The sequence below is a fragment of the Empidonax traillii genome, unplaced genomic scaffold, assembly GCF_003031625.1.
Source record: "Empidonax traillii isolate 1590-97213 ecotype Southwest subspecies unplaced genomic scaffold, ASM303162v1 scaffold518:size600044, whole genome shotgun sequence".
Classification (NCBI taxonomy): Eukaryota; Metazoa; Chordata; class Aves; order Passeriformes; family Tyrannidae; genus Empidonax; species Empidonax traillii.
Window position 1 is genome coordinate 85,448 of NW_020955711.1, and position 19,358 is coordinate 104,805.

At 42.8% G+C, this 19,358-nt stretch overlaps 1 protein-coding gene across 6 annotated transcripts in view; it reads right to left on the minus strand.

The window, feature by feature from the left end:
- MYH10 (myosin heavy chain 10) overlaps positions 1–19,358 on the minus strand; it is a 104,021-nt gene that overhangs the window by 14,783 nt on the left and 69,880 nt on the right. For 4 of the 6 annotated variants that reach the window (XM_027896866.1, XM_027896870.1, XM_027896865.1 and 1 more), the window contains 18 exons: positions 18,942–19,060; positions 18,346–18,498; positions 17,778–17,951; positions 15,981–16,154; positions 14,110–14,224; positions 12,997–13,059; positions 10,372–10,565; positions 8,573–8,694; positions 8,182–8,251; positions 7,921–8,081; positions 7,242–7,350; positions 7,029–7,160; positions 5,905–6,111; positions 4,916–5,053; positions 4,320–4,443; positions 1,902–2,073; positions 806–1,018; positions 561–705 (listed from right to left, as the gene is read on the minus strand). In XM_027896866.1, the coding sequence (XP_027752667.1) occupies positions 561–705; positions 806–1,018; positions 1,902–2,073; positions 4,320–4,443; positions 4,916–5,053; positions 5,905–6,111; positions 7,029–7,160; positions 7,242–7,350; positions 7,921–8,081; positions 8,182–8,251; positions 8,573–8,694; positions 10,372–10,565; positions 12,997–13,059; positions 14,110–14,224; positions 15,981–16,154; positions 17,778–17,951; positions 18,346–18,498; positions 18,942–19,060 (2,585 nt within the window). The remainder of the gene's footprint in view (positions 1–560; positions 706–805; positions 1,019–1,901; positions 2,074–4,319; positions 4,444–4,915; positions 5,054–5,904; positions 6,112–7,028; positions 7,161–7,241; positions 7,351–7,920; positions 8,082–8,181; positions 8,252–8,572; positions 8,695–10,371; positions 10,566–12,996; positions 13,060–14,109; positions 14,225–15,980; positions 16,155–17,777; positions 17,952–18,345; positions 18,499–18,941; positions 19,061–19,358) is intronic. The other 2 variants (XM_027896869.1, XM_027896868.1) reach the window with 1 other exon arrangement.

The following is a 19,358-nucleotide window of genomic DNA, read 5'->3' on the forward strand; positions in this document are numbered from 1 at the left end:
TACCAGCTCAGCATGGCTCATCTCACAGAAATAAAAGGGAAGATATGAACCAAAGCTGCCCTGATTTGAGTAGGCAGAGCAGCCTGGAAGTGCAGAACAAAGCACTTCTCAGCACTGCACTGACATTTGTCAAAAACCTTTTCTAAAAAGCAATAACTGGCATAAGGGATGTTAAAGTGTGATTCTTACTATATCCCCAGAACTGACATCATCTTGTCACAGGACCCTTTGTTCAGATTGCAGGGTATTTTTCCATTTTTTTATGCTCTCATTGAGAATATTTAATGAATAAGGAGCAGAAGACGTGCATGAGATCTTCAGGTGAATAAAGCTGGTAAAAAGTTGAGTTTCACTGCTACATTTCTCAGTTTAAAATACTAATGAAGCTTGTGAAATATTCCCAACATAAAGAATATTATTACAGGATATGAATTGTCCACATACATCTGTGAATGACCCAAACTATAATTTCACAAACTAAACACAACTCAGCTCTGCAGGTATCACCACCTTTGGTACTTATAAAAAGTCCTGAAGCAGGAAATTCCTTTTCTTCTCACCCTTTTGGCCTGTTCCAGCTGCTCAGATAGCTCTTCCAGGGCAGTGGCATGCCTCTGCCTGATCTCCTGGATCTGTGCTTCGTGGTTTTTGGTTTCCTCTTCAATTGCTTTCTTCAGTTCAGCCACCTCCTGCTCACGTTTTGTCCTAGAGGAAGCACCAAGGGTTAGCAAAAAACTCAGCATTTCGGTCCTTTTTTTAAAGATGAATTTCAGTGGTGCCTCCTTCCACAGACATGTGCTCCTACCTCAGCTCCTGCTGTGCTGCAGTGGTATCCAAAGTATCTTCCAGTTCAGTTTTTAAAGCCTCCAACTCTTCACTTAAATCTCTTTTCTGCTTTTCTGCCTTGTTACGTGAGGCCTTCTCAGACTCCAGGTCCTCCTGCAGTTCTGCAATTTGGGCCTGCAACTCTCTTATCACTTTCAGTGCATTGTTCTTCTGAACTGCTTCTTCATCACCTCTGGTAAATAGTGGCACAACAATTAATGAATGCTATTTCACCTACTCTCAGAACAATCTATTTAAATTATCTACATAAATGAGATCTTAAATTTTCCATTGGAATAAAACAGACCTTCTAAAAAATGCCAGAATGATGTGGGTTAAGGGGACTTAAAGATCATCAAACTACAATGCCCCCCCCTCCATGGGCAGGGACACCTTCCACCATCCCAGGATGCTCCAAGCCCTGTCCAACCTGGCCTTGGACACTTCCAGGGATAGGTAATAGATATGGTAGATAAAATCCCACTGTCACTCTCAAGCAGCGCTGCAGGTTACAGGTGTCTTCTCAGAATGGTCAAGCTTTAGTTTACATTCAAATATTCCAATTTTGTAGATCTCAACACTGTCCCAAAAATGTTTTGTCTGTAAAATTTTCTTTTTCCACAAAACTGCCAACCTCAAAAAAAAAAGATGTTTAGCTCACATCATAACATGTGACTGCAGGACCACCCCAGAAATGCAGATAAATCCTGTCCTGCTAATGTCTGTCAGAACTCTATTAAAGGAAGACACACTAAGAACTACACGTTTTTCCCCTCCTGAGGCTGAATTCTGTGAGACTAAAAGGCTTCCAGAGCCCAAAAACTCTTTTACCCTGGGGTGAAACTTCTAGGGAGTTTGGTGTTGTTTTTTTTTTGCAGCTCTGCAGAGCAAGGATGCTGAGAGAGCACTGAATTCCTTTATTTGGCCCTGTTCACACACAGCACAGGTGCCCAGAGATGCTCCAGCACGAATGAGAACTGGCTCCTGGCCCAACATTCCCAGCTCCAACGTGCAGCCAAGCAAGTTTTGGTTTAAAGCAGATTTTTTTCCCCCTGTTGTGCAGCCCTTGCCCTGACCTGGCCAGAGCAGCCTGCAGCTCCTCCTCTTTCTTGGCCAGCTGGATCTTCAGCTCCTCAATCTGGGCTTGCAGCTCTGCTATTTGGTCCTGCAGGTCTGTTGTTTCACCATCCAGTTTTCTTTTAGCTTTTTCTAACTCCTGGCGGGTTTTCTCCTCCTTTTTTAAGCGCTCTGAGGAAGCAAAGGATGATTATTGATAAATAATTTTTTCCTCCTGTCACCCTCAGAAGGTTTGGGGGCCATGGGGTGGCAGGAAGGGTGGGAAGTTTAATTTATGCTGTCTCAATTCTTTCTCCAGGCTGAGAAAAATGAAACACAGAACTGTGTGATTTAGTCAAAAAGTCAAGGAAAGGCAAGTGAATGGATAAAAAAAGTCTGAGATAAGAGAACAGAAACATAACCTCATCTTGGTAGGAAAGGAGCAGGATCTAACAGAGCAGCTGTCAGGCCAGATAATCACAGACATCAACATTCAAAGATGAAGATAAACTATGGGCTGGAAAAAAATGGCTTTGGAGGGGCTAGGCCAGACTCCAAAAGGTCTCCTGGAAAAGAGTACAGCTTAAAGAAAACTTGGCTCAACCATTTTTCCAAGTGTTTGTGCCTCTAACTCACATCCCAGGGATATTTAGCAAGACTCTGCAACCCCAGGAGCTTCCTCCCAGTAGTTTCCTCGTGTGGTCAAGACACTCCTGGCCTGAGGAATTCCTCGTGAAAACCCAAGTGCCACAGCTATCCAGCACCTTCAGCTGACCTGCCTGGTGTCTGATTGAGACAACTCCTGGCTGAATTGTTCACAGTCACCTAATGAGCAGGGATGGAAGAGATTTAAGTCCCAGGAAGGTTTTGCCCAGCAGAGCATTAACATAATTCTAAATGCATTGGCATAAACTGGAGTTATTACACTTGTTTGACACTCTGTGGGTCCCCAGTGCAGAGATTTCTCTCACACCCTTCCTAAGTCTGCTACTGGATCAGGATCATGGTCAAGAATCACCTCTTACAGCCACCCAGGGCTATCTGGGATTTTCCACACACCCTGAAGTAACATTGTTCTTCTCTAAACAGTTTCTCATTCCAAAAAAAGAGCACTTTTCCCTCTGTTTTTACATTTTGTTCCCAGTCAGTGACAGTGTCACAAGACCCAATTTTGTAACTGAGAAAGTTCCTAGCAAACTGAATTAATTTTTTTTCCCCCAAATATCACTGCCTAGCAGTGCCAAGACTCCAGCAGAGAGACCTTAATGGCTTCTTGAACCATCTCCAAGTGTAAATATCATTTTACTGGGCTTTACTAGCCAAGAAATTGCATGCCTTATATTTAAGCTCTAATTTCCATTTCTAAGGTCATCAGTCTTGGAATGGCACAGTAACCAAACACATCTGTCAGGTCTCTAGTCATGATTTAAGCACAAGCTACTCAAGCATTATTTTCCAGTGAGTAAAGCTGACTTAGACCCATCTTAAGGTCACTGAATACAATTGTTAAAGACAAGGTACATCAATCACTTACTACCCCTATCAGTTCAATACTTTCCTATACTGATAAGGCTTTGCTATTCTTCCATAAGCACATCAGCTTTAAAATATGCAGCAAGACAGGCCATAACACACAAAGTGCAAAAACTATTTCCAAATTAGGGCACAGAGAGCGACTTTGCTTTATATTTTGCAACTTTGACTTGGCAGTTTGTTAACGTTGCAAAATATCTATTTACAACAATAAGCAGTTTGAAAAAGAAACAACATAAAATGAAGAAAGGTTACATATGGGGCAGGTTTAGCCTGTGACAACACAGGCAAAACAATAAGAAATAAATGGATGAAGAAATGGAACTCTATTTTAGAGAGAATCACAGAGTGGTTTCGGTTGGAAGGGACCTTAAAGCTCATCTTGTTCCAACCCCCTACCATGGGCAGGGACATCTTCCACTAGACCATGTTGCTCAGTGATAAAATAAATAATATATAGAAGTATAATGCAGATAAACCATTAAGAAAAGCAAAACAATGGAGACTTGCTTGTTAAAAAATACAAAATAGGGGTGGTCTAATGAATCCTGCTGCCCTTCTTCCGGGAATACATGGCTCTGAAAAGTGAAGCAACTTCCCAAGATGTTTTACCTCAGTCCTAAAGGATGCAGGGAACTACAGGGAATTCTAAATTTCTCTGTAAATGAAACGGATTCTCAAAAACAAAAACCTGAGAAGTTTAGCAGGAGAAAGACTGAGCAGCCAGATGCCACATCTCTTGCAAGAGACACAAATTTCCTCCAAGAGTTGGCTCCAAATACCAGCTGTGAGGTATCTGCAGATACGGCTCCGCTTCCCAGAGTAGAGCAGACACTGCAGACATTGTCCCAGGGGATCCATCCCTTTCTGGCACAGTGGCCAGGCTGTTAATAGTCAGAACCAACCTTCCAAATCAGTGATCATCATCTCCTGCTTGTTCTTGAGTTTGGCCAAGTTTTTGGCCTTTTCTTCTTCTTCAGCCAGCTGAGAAGAACATTCAGCAATTCGATCCTCCATCAGCTTCTTTTCCTGGTTGGGAGGAAGGGGAAGAACAACTCGTAAAACATCACCTGAAGAGGCCCTGAGCATACAAAACCCACAGAGAGGTCTCTTACAGCACATACGGATTTCGTTCCAAGTGATTATCAATATTAAGGACTGAGTGGAATTGTTTAGAAACACAAACATTTGTTTTCCAAGAGAGACCTGGAATTCAACTCATGGCAGGCCTGGTTTTAGGACAGCTTTTGGAAACCTGCTGGCAAATTAAAATGGCAGCTGTGATAGTTTCCAGCTCTTGGATTTGGAAGAATCACGAAACTGGAAAGAGTGCACGACAAATAATTCCCTCGGGAATGTCAGTTCAGATGAATCTCCAGTGTCCATGAGTCTTCAGGTGCATAATTTACAGATAAAGTCACAGCAGGCTCCAACTGAGAGCTGGCACCTGGCACCATCATTCCCTGTGGTGCAGTCTCTCCACCATGCACAGCGGTCTCACCTTCAAAAATTTGGAATTTTGGTCCTCCAGCAGTAGGATCTCTTCCTCCATCTTCTTGATCTTCGCCTCAGCTGTCACTTTTTCAAGCTGCAACTTCTGTCGAGCTCCCTCCTCCTCATCAAGCTGTTCCTCCAGGTCCTGGGAAGAAAGGCAACTGCATCTGTGCATTTTCCAGGTTATCCATGTGGTAGCTTTTTTTTTTTTTTTTTTTTTTAACTTAGTGACAAAGATGAATTATTTTTAAAAGCCACCTGCCCAACCACACACACAAACCACATTTGCTTTGTTAGATTCATTTACAGTATCGATGATCTGGAAATGAAATTAAGGGCCATGTGATACACATGGAATTTTTTATGCTCTGTATTTCAGCTTTGGCTGAAATGTGCTGTCTAGGAAACACACTCTCATTTCAGCAGTCTTTCACCTTTTTAATTCCAACTATAAAATTAAAAAAATGTAATTAATGACCATTATCTTGAGATACAGGAAAGTTCTCAGGTACTCCCTTTTTCAGGGACCCTGTTATTCATAAGGAAGCATCTAAATAATATCATTTTCAGAAAAAAACCCAACCAAGTAACTTGGAGGAGAGGACATTGTCTGAAGTTTTGTAAAAATCAAATGAGGAATATTCTTCATGATATTCATTGGATTTTAACCAAAAAGGAACATTTCTCTCACAAGTGGCATCATCTGGTCAGTCTGGTCATTCCTGGTTCCTTCCCTCTCAGAAGCACTTGCTGTCTTTAAAAACCTTCAAAGAATTTAATTCTTAAAAGAATTCTTCTTTAAAGAATTCCTCCTTTAAATACCAACAGGGCATCCTGATTTTTCTTCCTCTCCTCACCCTCATATATCTAGAGACACATGAAGCTCATCAAACTGAACAGAGGGAGAGGAGAAAAAAATGCGCTTATTCCACTCTGTGAAGGTGCTGAGGGAGCTTCCCCATCCTTAACTCCATTTGCAGCTCCTGAGAACCATACCTGAATATGGCCTTGCATTTTCTTCTTCTCATTCTGCAGTATTTGGTTTCTCTCCTCTTCTTCCTCAACCCTGGACTCCAAATCATGGAGAATTTCTTCCAGCTCTTGTTTTTTGGCAGCCAAGCGAGCCCTCATCTCCTCAGCTTCTGCAAAGAGCTCTGTCTCAGCCTGGAGCTGCTCTGCAAGGATGTTCTTCTCTTCTAGAAGCTGCAAACACACACAAATGAAGTAAAACCTTAAAAATGACACCTGAATGTCTCTTGTGAGAGATTACACACGTGACAACTACAAAGTTACTTAAAGGCCAAGTTCTGCTCCGATTTTTGGCTCCCTGGTCAACATCACAAACCAAACAACTTTGAGATGCGATTTTAGCTGCAGTTCAGAAGACACCATTTATGACAATGAGGTTACAAGCAACATTCCCTGCTTGTCCCCTCAATTTTAGGAACAAATCCCTCTGCACCTCCTCCACCTTCCCTGTTCTACCAGCAGCAAAAAGATGCAGGAATTGCCCATTTCCTGGACTGTTGCCTGCCCTCATCCCTGCAGTGGCAGAGCAGTGCCGTGGAACACATGACTTCCTGCCAGTCCCAATCCCAAACCCTGAGGATACAACATGTCACTGGCCTCCACCTGGACATCAACCTGTTGACTGCAACTCCTTGAGTGCCACCATCCAGCCCATTCCTTATCCAGTGAGTGGTCCACCCCCTAAATCCACGTGTCTCCAGTTTAGAGACAAGGACATCGTGCTGGACATGTCAAGAGCTTTGCACAGGCCCGGGTAGATGACATCAGGTGCTCTTCCCTTCTCCACCAACACTGTAACCCCACCACACAAGACCACCAGGTTTGGACAGTTGTCATAACTGTTTCCCCACTCCTCACCCAGCCCATGCACAGGCTGACACTGCTACTGAAGTTCTGTAAACTAGGAAACAGGATGTTTCTGCACCCCTGCAGCAACAGCTCATGCTGTATCTTCCTTTTCCATGTTCCTGGTGACTGTGAAAGGACTCAGCTCTCCTGATTCTCAGTGCTTTTGCTCCCCAGTGTCACCCAACGTGGTTACATGGGATCACTCATGTCCTAGATATCAAATGCTGATCTTAGGCACCAACCTGTTGATGTTTCCTTTCCATTTCTTCAAGTTCTGCCTCCACTTTTGTCTGTTTTTCCTTCACCTTCATGAGCTCCTCATCCTTGGCTTGAAGTTCTTCTTCCTGACGAGTGACCTGAAGAAGAGGCTTCACCTGTAAAGATTTAAAAAGAACAAGTGAGAACCTGCACTCACCTATTTACAGGTGAATATAACAGAAGAGAACATCAGGAACCTTTGTGAAGACTCTCCACCACTGCCAGTGCCTGAGCTTTAAATATGCAGCACAATTCCTCTGCAGGATTTTCAGTGCACTCAGCTGCTGCTGTTTCTTTGCAAAGGCCCTGAAAGATAGACAGAGCAAAAAGCTTGTGTTAAATGAAGCTGATCTCATGTCCATGCTTTTAATTTTCAGGTTACCCAACTCTAGAAAACTTGCAGACCATGAACAGGCTTGTTTAGAAGTTACACTGATTTAAGTTCTCGCTTCTGTGAAGAGTCAGAGCAAGAACTGGAATCACCATTTCCAGAACAACAATTACAAATGCTATTTATTCTTACTCTTAACAGGTTTTTTTCTTAAAAAAAAAAATAAAAAAAGACTAAATCAGGATGGATTAGACACTTTGACTTCAAAAAAAAGCAGCTTTCCAGAGTATTTCTTGGAACCTCCAGAGGAACAGGAAGAGAGCAGCCACTGTGAAGAGCTGCATGTGTCACATGAGTGAGAAAAGGAGATACCAAGGAATGAAGGTGCAAATTCTTGTTAGGTAAAAATTGACTAATATCCTGAACACAGCTACTGCTTATCAGGAAAGACATTTAAGAAAATCTCTCTTGAAATGGAAGTTTTGATGCACAGCTCCCTATCAAAGAGGCTTAGGAGACCCAAAAGAAGATCAAACCACACGTACTTCCTGGCCAGGTACCCTCTGCACACTGCCTGGAAGAAGATGATGATGTCTGTGATCTTCAGATCCCTCTCTTCTTCCAAGTGTGCCAAGACACCAGCTCTGAAGAAGATCTTGCTCTGGCCAATTCTGTATAAGTTGGGGTCCAGCTCCAAGGCTCTGATCTAAATGGGACAGGTGAGCACATTGTTGTTACACCAAGAAAAAGACAATTTTTGTTACAACTTTTCAGTGCTTTGCCAATATTTAGGTAAAAACACTTACCATCCGCTCACAGGCTTGCTTACCATCCATGAAACCTTTTGGAATTGCATTGGGAGTAAGGATCTCGTACCTTTAAGGCAAATGAAAAAGCACTTTTACATTCAACAAGAAGCTGTATTATTTATAGTATAAATGTATAGCATAAGGCTATAGTGACAAGTGCATGGGTAAGGAATTTCTCCAGGAAGTTTTTCCAGTAGATTGTTTCCCCTTCCCCTACTGCCTTCAAAATAAACTTGGAGTATTCAACTGCTTCAAGTTTGACCTCCCACATGGGTTTTGATTTTCTTTGAGTAGGGTTGGGGGAGGAGGGAGGGGTGTGGGGTTTCTTCAATTATTGAACAAGGAATTTTAGTTCCTAATTAACTCAAAAGACTGTTCCTGCTGTTACCTCTGTCTGAACTCCTGGAATACTATCCTGTTTGGAAATCCTTGTCGACAGATCCTTATTCCTTCCAAAACCCCGTTGCACCGGAGCTGATCTAGAACCAGATGTGGATCCAGTTTTCCAGCCTGGACAAAACAAAACAAGCACATGATTTTTAGTCTTTCAATTGGTATTAGTGAAAAACTAACTCCTAACTTTTAACACTGCTCAGAGCAGGTGGAAGGTGGACGTGCTATTTGACACACTTGGGGTAACAAAAGCCTGACACCTGAAATCCAAACGTCCTATTTTTGTGCATCAAGATAAATGGATACCTCCAGAGCACCACCCTAGAGGAAAGCAGACAGTACCACAACATCACTCAACAAGTGACATCTGCTTTAATTTAACCATTAACACTCTGATGGGAATGAACTGGGTTGCAACTTAGTGTTCACAAGTTCCATATGTTATGAAAACTGACCTTTGTCAATAATGAACATTCAGTACACAAGTTTCTAAAACCAGAACTTCCTACACGGCACAAGTATTTTACAGGTTATTTACTGAGAGATGTTATGCACCTAACAGAGACAAGGATAGCAAGTGGTATTTGCCACCTGACTTGTATCCAAGTGAATGTTATCCTTTATTTGCCCTGGAACTGGTTGAGATTAGACAGAAGTTCTTCCCCCACAGGCTGGTTGGGCACTGAACAGGCTCCCCAGGGCAGTGGGCACAGCCCCAAGGCTGCCAGAGCTGCAGGAGGCTTTGGATGATCCTCTGGGGCACAGGGGGTGACTCTTGGGGATGGGCCTGTGCAGGGCCAGGAGATGGACTGGATGATCCTTGAGGGTCCCTTCCAGCTCAGCATATCCTGGGATTCTGTGATATGTTTTTTTATGGAGATATAGCAGAAAATATCTTTAAAGTCTCCTTAAACATCAGACATTTCCCTTTAGAAGATGTATACACAGGGATCTGTCTTGCCAAGCTGTGGACTGACCCTGTGCCTCCACCCAACGAGTTTGTCTTCAACCACTGGCAAGTTGTGCATAGCACACAGTATAAACAGAGCCACCCAATTACCTCCTGGGAGACACTGGATTATCACACAGAATCAACCAGGTTGGAAAAGACCTCTGAGATCATCAAGTCCAACCTTCGACTTATTTTATAATTTTATTATTATATTAATTATTACATATTAATTACTGGACCGGCCCAACTCAAGGCCTTGTATATATTTTTAAAGTCAAAGCCCTTTGATGAGCTCGTAGCACCAAGCCTGGGGTCTCACACCTCCCAGACAAACTCAGTACTCTGTATTTCAAACAAGGCAGCTCTCAGTAAGACAAGAGGGCTCAGTCTTAAGCTGTGCCAGGGGAGGTTCAGGTTGGATATTAGGAAGAAATTCTTTACAGAGAGAGTAATGAGGCATTGGAATGGCCTGCCCAGGGAAGTGGTGGATTCTCTGTCCCTGGAGGTTTTTAAGATGTGGCATCAGTGCCATGGGCTGGGAACCAGGGTGGCAGAGGATCAAGGGTTGGGCTTGATGACCTCAGAGGTCCTTTCCAACCTGGCTGATTCTATGATTCTGTGATTCAAGCTACTCTCCACAAAGACAACGGTTTAAATCAGGGGATGTGCAGGGAATACCAAGAAGATATTTATCAGTGTGAGATCTGCAGATTCTGATTTCAAGAGGAAGGCCCAGCCTCCTCCTCCTCCTCCTTCCAGCCTTCCCAGAGCCACACCCAGGGGGAAAGGCAGGTGAAGGCTGACAAGGAGCAGGGAGCAGGGGAGTGGTGTGCAGCCCATACCCTCTTCTCGTGGTTGGGGATGATGCAGCGCACGAAGTTGGGGTTGGTGTTGCGGAGCGTGGCCATGAGCTTGGTGAGGGACTCCTTGTAGAGCTGCCCCACGGTGCGGAACATGCCCTTCTTGGTCTTGTAGGCGGAGCCGAAGGCCGTCTCCGTGATCCCCGTGACCTGGTCCAGCCCCACGATGCGATCCACTGGGAAGGACAAGAGAACAGAGTTCAGGGGGCTCTGAGCTTTGCCAGGAGGAGGGGGAGGCAGGAGGAGGAGCGACAGTGCAGCAGCAGAAGCTTGGCGGGACAATGACAGAGGTGCCGTCGGAAGGCAAGGCAGGGACGAGGGACGCTGTGCACAAGCTTTGGGACCAAAAGCCACAAACTTATCCAGCAGAAGAGTGTAGCTTTAGTAGGTACAGACTGAAATATCCAGCTCTTTACTTGCAGTTCTACATGACCAGTGAAGCTATTTTCTTTGTCTTAAGTCAGCTTTACGGAGATAAAATAAAGCTGCCTGGAAACCGGCAATTATTGGAATTCTCACAATGCAAAATATTTCTGAGTTGAACATTTGGAATGGCACATCTGTGTATATTTGCTTCAAGTGAAGAGTCACTTATGACAATTATATAGATTAAATCTGAGTTTCATTGAGTATTCAAACTTATTTTCATAAAAATTTACAGAAGAATTGGAAATAGTGTTATTTCAATGATGAGGGGGGGAAAAGTATCTGGCAGACTTCTGCTGGGCTGCTATTTTGAAGAATTCTTTCCATCTTATTACAACTAGAAAGAAATCCCTAGTCAAAAAAAAACCAAGTTTCAAACCGGGAACACTCCACACCAAAGCACTTCAAAGCTGCCATAAAGCATCACAGTGGAGATGTTTCTTTCATTTTTTGAACATTTTGGGTGAGGATCCCTACAGTTTATTCTTCAGAAGCACAAATTCTAAATCTGACTGCTGACATTAAAATCTTAAGGCCAAAAACACGAAGGTGATTCCAGGTGTATGTCAAGAATTATGTAAACAGTTTACTAAAAAATACAAGTGGTTGATTGACACCTTTAATAATTATTGCTGGTGCTTCCTAATACTGAACAAACACCCAAAATATGTGGGTTCCCAATGAAATCCAAACTGGCCAGCCAGAAACAAGCAGGTACTTGTAGGCTACAGCTTCAATTTTGTGAAGTTATTTTATCATTTAAACCAAAGCAGAGGCAGTTATGCTTTGCTATCAGAATTAGTTTTGTATCTGACAAGTAAGTGACACTATTTTATTTCCTCCTTGTACTCAACTGGCTTTCAAAAGTCTATTAAAATAAAAAAAAGAAAATTAAAAGCAGAAAAACACAGGGCAACAAGTTTGAATAATCAGTTATAGGTCTTGGCTGGAGTACAGAGCAGAGCCCAGCTCCTCCACATGGTTTTGAACACAAGAATCTACAGTTTATTAAAGCTGGAAAAAGCAGGTGGCAAGGTGTTCATAAATCATACCCCAAATCATTACTCTGAAGCAGAATTCTGCTCTAAATCAGACATGGGACAGAAATTAATGGGAGTCAGTCCCAGAGAAGGATAACAGCTTGTGAATATTGGGGACCTGCCCCCACCAGCCCCACTAAGGGCTGGAACCCCCCCAGCTTTGGTTTGGGAGGTACCTTTGAAATTTGGCCTGATCTTGTGATCTGATCCTTGTGCACTTTTGTTTTGCTCCCCCTCTGTGCTCCAGCTTGAAGAGGGTGATTTCTATTTCCACCAGGATTATTAAATCTAAGCTTTGCCTACAGTTTAGGAGCAGTCACTGAACTGCAGGGCTGGACCATCATCCCCTGGCTGAAGGTCCTGAAACTGAGCCCTCCGGGAATGACTTTAGGAACACCACGAGCCTCCTCAGGGATGGGGTGTACCAGGAGCAGCGGAAAATAAACCCAAGTAAAGGCTGAAAGTCTGAAGGCACAACCTTCAATATTTCTAAACCTGGGGAGAGGAATACAAGGAGGATGAGGAGGTTTTATAAAATATTGAAAGTGTATTCAAAGACATTCCAAGCAAGTGGGTTTGTTGATTTGTCAATACCTCAAAAAACACGTGCTGTTTATACAACAGGGAATATTACAATTAGGAGCTTTTTAAATAAAAGAACAATTCCAACAAGTCTGGAAGAAGTTTTATTTCACTTACTACCCCCACTACAACTGCAGCACTCATTCTGATACTTCAACACATTCTTCAGCTCTCCTCCCAAAAGCACACAGCCACGTTCTAGAACATTGCAGAGTTTTGTCAATGTTGGACTGCAGAAAGAAGCTTGATAAGTGTTACAAAGCTTATGCATTCTCCCAAATGCTTGGAGCTACCAGAATTGTCACTTAAGAAGCAATTCTACATCTCCCCATGGAACTAGGAAGCAACAAACCTTGTCATCTGCAATGCATAACTGGAGATGCTATGTGTGTTTGCAGCAGCAGCTGGACAGGAGCACTCAGGGACTGCTGGCCTGTGGGGGTTTTACCTAAACCCAGCATGAAATGAGAAGTTCATGCAAGCCTACGAGCAAAAATGGATTTTCCTGTAGATACAACAGCCCTGCCTTTAGTAGGCCTACTGTTTCATATCCATTCACCTGGTGGCTCATGAAGACCAGTAATATTGTCATAGAAACAGGCTCTCTGAATATTCTGAATCTCTAAGGCAGAGAAACAGCAGAAACAGAAAGACAGAAGAGCAGATACACAAGACACTTCAGTTAGTAAAAACAACAGGTTCATCAATTGCAAACAGACTTAACTGTGCTACAAAAGCAATTAGGCCACAACATATTCCATGCACATTTCAATTATCTGTGGAAGCGGCTTTTGAATATTTGGACCAAAACACTTGTGTGGGTACTCAAAAAGAAAGGAGCAGACGCAGATGCCCAACCAAAAAGTTCTTTATCTATTCATTAAAGCTGCTCTCTGTGACTGAGGCAAGTAAGAAGGAAACTCAGTATTAACCTATAGCATCATCTTTATCACAAGCTTCATTTCCTCCTCAAATAACAAACTACAGGATTTATATACTGTGACACGTAAATATACTCTAATTAACACACCGTGGTGCTAAAACTAGAAAAGTCCCTGCTAAGTATTTATTTGGCTATTTCTGCTTCTTGGAGTATTCTGCTAAAAGTACTGGTAAATACTTTCAGGTGATGTGCAGGTAAACTGGCTGAACAGCAGTGCACAGTTAGAACAGGAATACACTGCATTTGATTTTAAAATGTAATAGCTCAGCACTGCTATGGCTGTTAATGGAGTTCATTTTAGGAGATGTGGATTTCCAGGGTATCCCCCACCACTGCACCTGAAACAACTGTGCTGGTGCTCACACAAGACAATGTTTTATTAACAGGAAGAACCACTCCAGCTGTTCACATTCAGGACTCTACTGCAGCAAGTCCCAACCAAGAGTTTTGGATAAGATTCTACGTGAAATTCAACCCAGAGTAACAAGTAATAAGTGAATATCAGTTCAAATAATGAACATGAGAAGCAGCTACTCAGAAATGGTACATGTGCAAGGGGCCAGAGGTGCAACCCAACTTCCTTGTCCTACTTGTGGCACGAAATCAGAGAGAAAACGCTGTAGATGTTAACAGTGCAGAGGGTGGAGGGTGAGGAGGCACAAAAAAACTTAAAACTCATCCAGCAAGGTTCAATCACTACCAACATGTGCTCAGAGCATGATCTCTTACCATCCTTCCAGAGCTCAGCAACGAACTTGTCGGACGACTGGTGCAGGAGCGTGGCCACGTTGTCGTTCAGGGGGTCCATGTTCTTCATCAGCCACTCATCTGCTTTGTAGTCCACCTGCAGGGTCAGAGGGACAGACAACCAGCTGCAGGTTTGTACTGGTCAGCACCAGGAACAGCTTTCAGATCACTACAGTGGTGTTTTTCTCCCGTTCTCAACGCTCGTAACCATTAAGGTTGGAAAAGAGGTCCAAGGTCAGAGTCCAGCCTTGCTTGTCCACACCAACCTCGGGTGTCCATAGTTGGCCTCTTAAGAACAGCTCAAAGTACCACAGAAGGTTGTTATTCTTTTGAAGGAGTAAATGGGAGTTCTCTTTAAAAATCCAGCAATCTTTTGACTTGCTCATAGCCAGGTGTGCATTTGCAGCCTGGTGTTGTGAAGCCTGATTGTGAAGATATAAAACCAACTCTAGGATAGATCCTAATTTTACTTATCTAAATCACTAGAGAATAAATTAATTTCCCTATAATAGTTATATTTAAACACTTTGTTCTATAAGGAAAACAAAGCTCTTATCTCAAAAGAACCAAACCTGTGGTTTCCAATTAAACCACAGCTCAGCAGCTGGAAACTCAATGAGAACAACAGGGGTTTCATTCCAACCCAAAAGAGAGCCCTAAAAAGCCCTAATTCCACCAAAACCTCTGCACAGATTAGCATGCCTTTGCTTCAACCAAACCAAAAGTTTTCTATTTTTGGATAAGGCTTTGGAAGAAAAGACACATTTAAATAGTTCCACCATCCCAAACCAAAACAGATCTTTATCTCAGGAGTTCTTGCAGGAAATTATTCCAGTTTTGAAGGAAAACACATTCTGACCAGAAACTGCAAAATGCCTTCTGTCAGAGGAAGCTCTGGAATGCCAGTATTCCAAAAATGCCCACTCAGTTTGGCAGAAATAAACCATTCTTTAGAACAATCATTTCCACTAGCCAGACACCAAGCTGCTTTACTCTCCTTTGATTATTCAAAGGCAATCTATTAACTGCAGGAAGAGTGATGACTGCATTATTCCTAAGTAACTGTTTTAAATATTGATATAACAAAATGTGTAATTTATTTCACTTTTTGCTACAACTACCTAGTTGGCAGCACTGACCTCAACAAGGTAACAACAAGCCAGTAGTACTTAGAGTGAAAATTAAAGAAGAGCTCTGAATCATTCACATAATCTGATTCTTTCACTATCAGGTAAAAAATCAGGATTAAGTTTTAACCATTTATGAAAATAGTTACAAGCAGGGCCCTACAGAATATCCCTGGTTATCATGAAGGATCTGCAAAGTACAGGAATTGCAGTTATTCCTGGAGCTGCACCTGAGCTCTGTCCCTGCAGCAGGAGACTGAGGACTGAGCCAACAGCAAAAATTAAAAGGTCTCAGCTTAACTCTAAAAGAAAGCGTTATGTGAAGATAAATGTGAAGATGGTACTGACACAGCCCTGCTTCAAGCACTACCATCAACCTGACAACCCAGAGATTCGTTTCAACAAAGTTCTGGGAAAAAACTCCACCTGTAAAACCTGGTAAAAAAAAATTAAAGGAAACCAAAATATATGCTTTATCTAATAGTAATTCATATTTTTCAGTTCTGTCCATTTGGTAACACAAGTTCCATAAAAGCTCTCCTGAATATGTTCAAGAAAATTAAACAAGGCAAAAGTATTTCTAAATTTGGTAGCTATACTGCATAATATATGCATATATATATTTATTTATATATATATATATATATATAAATGAAATATGCTATACTGCATAGCACTTCCACCAAACCAACATTTCTAACCAAGAATTTCACATTTAACCCTTACCTTCCCTGCATAGTGAATAATGCAGAAGTCTGCTTTGTCCTTTAGTTGTCTTGGCTTTTGGAACTTGGAATGAGTTCCTTGCTCCTGGACCAACTTTTCCACAAATGTCTTGTCAGTAGCTTTAGGGAACCAGCATTCCTCATCCAGCAGTGCCAACACACCAGGAGGATTTGCCTGAAATGCAGTTGGGTTTAAGCTGTGAATACTTTTATATATATATATTTAAAAGTTTAATATTTACAACACACCACTGAATGCCACAATAAAATTAGTCTGAAATGATTAAATTAGATTTCAGATAAACAAGCTGAGGGGAAGCCCAGGTCAAACAAATTCATTCCCATGTCTGTGGAGTCAGACATGACATGATCCAGTGCTGACCAGAGCCTTGCTCTGAGCTGGGCCTGCACTGGATGATCTCCAGAGTCACCTTTCCAACATTTCTGTGGCAGGTACAGCAGCTCATCCACATTTCCAGGGTCATGTCCTGTTTTAATGGAAGACAAACTCAAGCAGTGATCCCTCCCTGCCCCTGGACACTCCTGTGGTGCCACTGAGCCTCCCCTGCCAAGCCGTGGGTGGGTACCCAGCAGCATTCCCAGATCCAGAACAGCTTTGAACACTGCCTCTCTCCATGGAATTGAAGCACACTCTTTGAAAGTTCACATTTTCTTCAAACGAAGCAGGGAACAACCAGTGTCTGTATTTTACAGCTGTAAAATTGTTTGTCAGGATTACTTTCCTCAGAGGAGACAGACTGAAGTACAAAGGGAAGCAATGGAAAAGGGCTGTAGGGATTCAGACTTAAAGACCTATACTTAAAAACTTCCTAAGGAAAGCAAACTCCACACGTTTGAAGGGAGATGTTTCTACTACCTGGTATCACATTTACAGAACAACTGTGAGGGTGCTGAGATGTGCTTTTCAAATAATGACGCATTTCAGGATGTTCACCCAAACATGTGCCCACTGAAGGCATCCACACGTGCCCCCCTGAGGCTTTTGGAGGAGATTTCATCTTCCAAGGTGGCAGAACTTTCTGAAGTTCCACACACCTCTGAAAACTGAGACAAGATTTCCCCTTTTCCCAAAGGAAAACAAGGCTGCAGCTCATGGGCTTTTCAGCTGTTGAGGATGCCCAGCATCACTGGCAGCTCACCTGTATCCCAGAGCACACAGAGAAAGGCAGGGAGCAGTAACTGCAACGCCCCAGGGGGAATTTAAAAGAGGTTCAGAGGGGCAAAGAACAATAAACTTTCTGGGTTAACAATCCTTGTTCTCCCCCTCTGCTCCTCCCGCTCTTTGAAGGGCTCTTCAGCCTCCCTAAACTGAGCAGCCAGGGGAGTAAGTTAAAAAGCAAAGTGATTAAAACCACCTTTAAGACACTGCTTTCCATTTACAAGGCAGATTTGTGGGGGGAAAAGAAGGGAAAGTGTCAGGAATTTTGCTATTGCTTTCAAATGAAAAAAAGTTTACCCCAAGTCTTGAAAAGGTTTCAATCCGAGCCCACAATGGGCACAGTTTAGTGACAGTGACAGGATTAGTGACTTCATTAGTACTGAGGAAAAAAGCATAAAAATAGCAGCTCCATATCTTGAGCTCAGTGTTCTACACTAACATCAGGGCAAAATCCCCTCAGGATTAATCCTTTTGCTAATAATACACAGTGTTTTAGACTTCGGACTTGAGTATTCTGGTTAATTCCCTTTTAATGACAGCTCCAGGAGAAATATCTAATTTGCAGGGAGTAAAAGACACACTCAGCAGTCCAACCTCGCTATTCATGTGCAAACTTACAGGTCTTTCAATTAAGTCAATGCAAGGCTGCAGATCCAGTCCAAAATCAATGAAATTCCACTCGATCCCCTCTCGCTGGTATTCCTCTTGCTCCAGGATAAACATGGTGTGATTAAATAACTGCTGAAGCTTCTCGTTGGTGTAGTTAATGCAGAGCTGCTCAAAGGAGTTCAACTACAAGAATAACATCAGTATGCAAGAATGAGTCAGTGACAAGATATCACGTATCTGGAATTCAAAAAATTTGACTTTATAAGGAAATTCTCCACAACTCTGCAAAGTTCTAATATAACGGAGAGAAAATTGGAAAACTACACAAATCTCTCATGTTCCCTGCTACATATCATTAAACTAATGCATAGTAGGAACAACCACCACACTTAAAAGAAGGATTTAGACTAAAGCATGACTTTTTGGCATTGTAATTTTGGGCTGTCAAAGCCTTTTTATGCTCCAAACAAACCCCTCCTGCAGCCTTGGAACACGCTGCATTCAGTGGCTCTGCAGTGGGTCCTGATCACACATTACCAGGGGAAAGAAAAACCTGGCAAGCAGGATTTCCAAGTACCTCAAAGATCTCAAATCCAGCAATATCCAGGATGCCAATAAAAGATGCTCCCTGACGTTTGGTCCTGTCCAAAGCTTTGTTGATGCGGTGGACGAGCCAGCGGAAGAGGCGCTCGTAGGTGGCCTTTGCCAGAGCTTCCACTGCAAAGTCCGCCTGAAAAATCCAAACAGGAAAATTTATTTACCCTGGAAAAGCCATCAAAAGAACACAGACATGGATGTTATCACAAATAACTAAGGAAAAGAAGAAGCTGGATGGAGTTCATACCAGTGAGGAATGAAAACAAGCATTAGAAGCAGTAGTTTGATTAATGGTAAGAAAAATTTCTTTTTAAACTGTTCCATAAAAACAAAAGGTCTCTGAGTATTTGATAATGTCACAACAGTGATACAAAGGATGAAAACCAGGAGAAGGTCAAGGAAAGGGAAAGGTTTCCTCTATTCTACAACCGATTTTTACCATAAAAGAACATTCCATAAAGACAGCAAAACTTAATCAGAGTCAGTGGCAGCACACACTTCATCCCAACTTTCTTTGTTAGGAGCTAATCAGGATGAGGCCCAGTTTCCCTTCATCTTTAAAACACCCAAACTTACTTGTTCTTTGGTCTGGGCTTTCTGCACGTAGTCCCTGCCCACTTTGATGCGGGGAGTCAGGATGGCCCGGGTGAACTCCATGACGTTCATTCCCAGCAGATGGCACAGTTTCTGTGCAACTGGAGAGCAAAGAACACGTGAAAAGGAGCACTGCAATCCTCCCCAGCAGCCAGAGATCCTGGGAAAGCTGCTGCTGCTGACAGAGGCTGTCCAGGGCCAGAGGAAAACTGAACCCAGCCTGGGGAGCCGGACATGAGCCCTGGGACAGACCCCATCACACCCCAAGGCTGATGGACCTCTCCAGAGGGACACACAGCTGGGTTTCCTTGGGGGAGCACACAAAACACTGGATTTCCTGTGACTGCAGGTCATGTCACAGCCCACAGCTCAGGTACAAGCACCCATTTAGTTACTTTA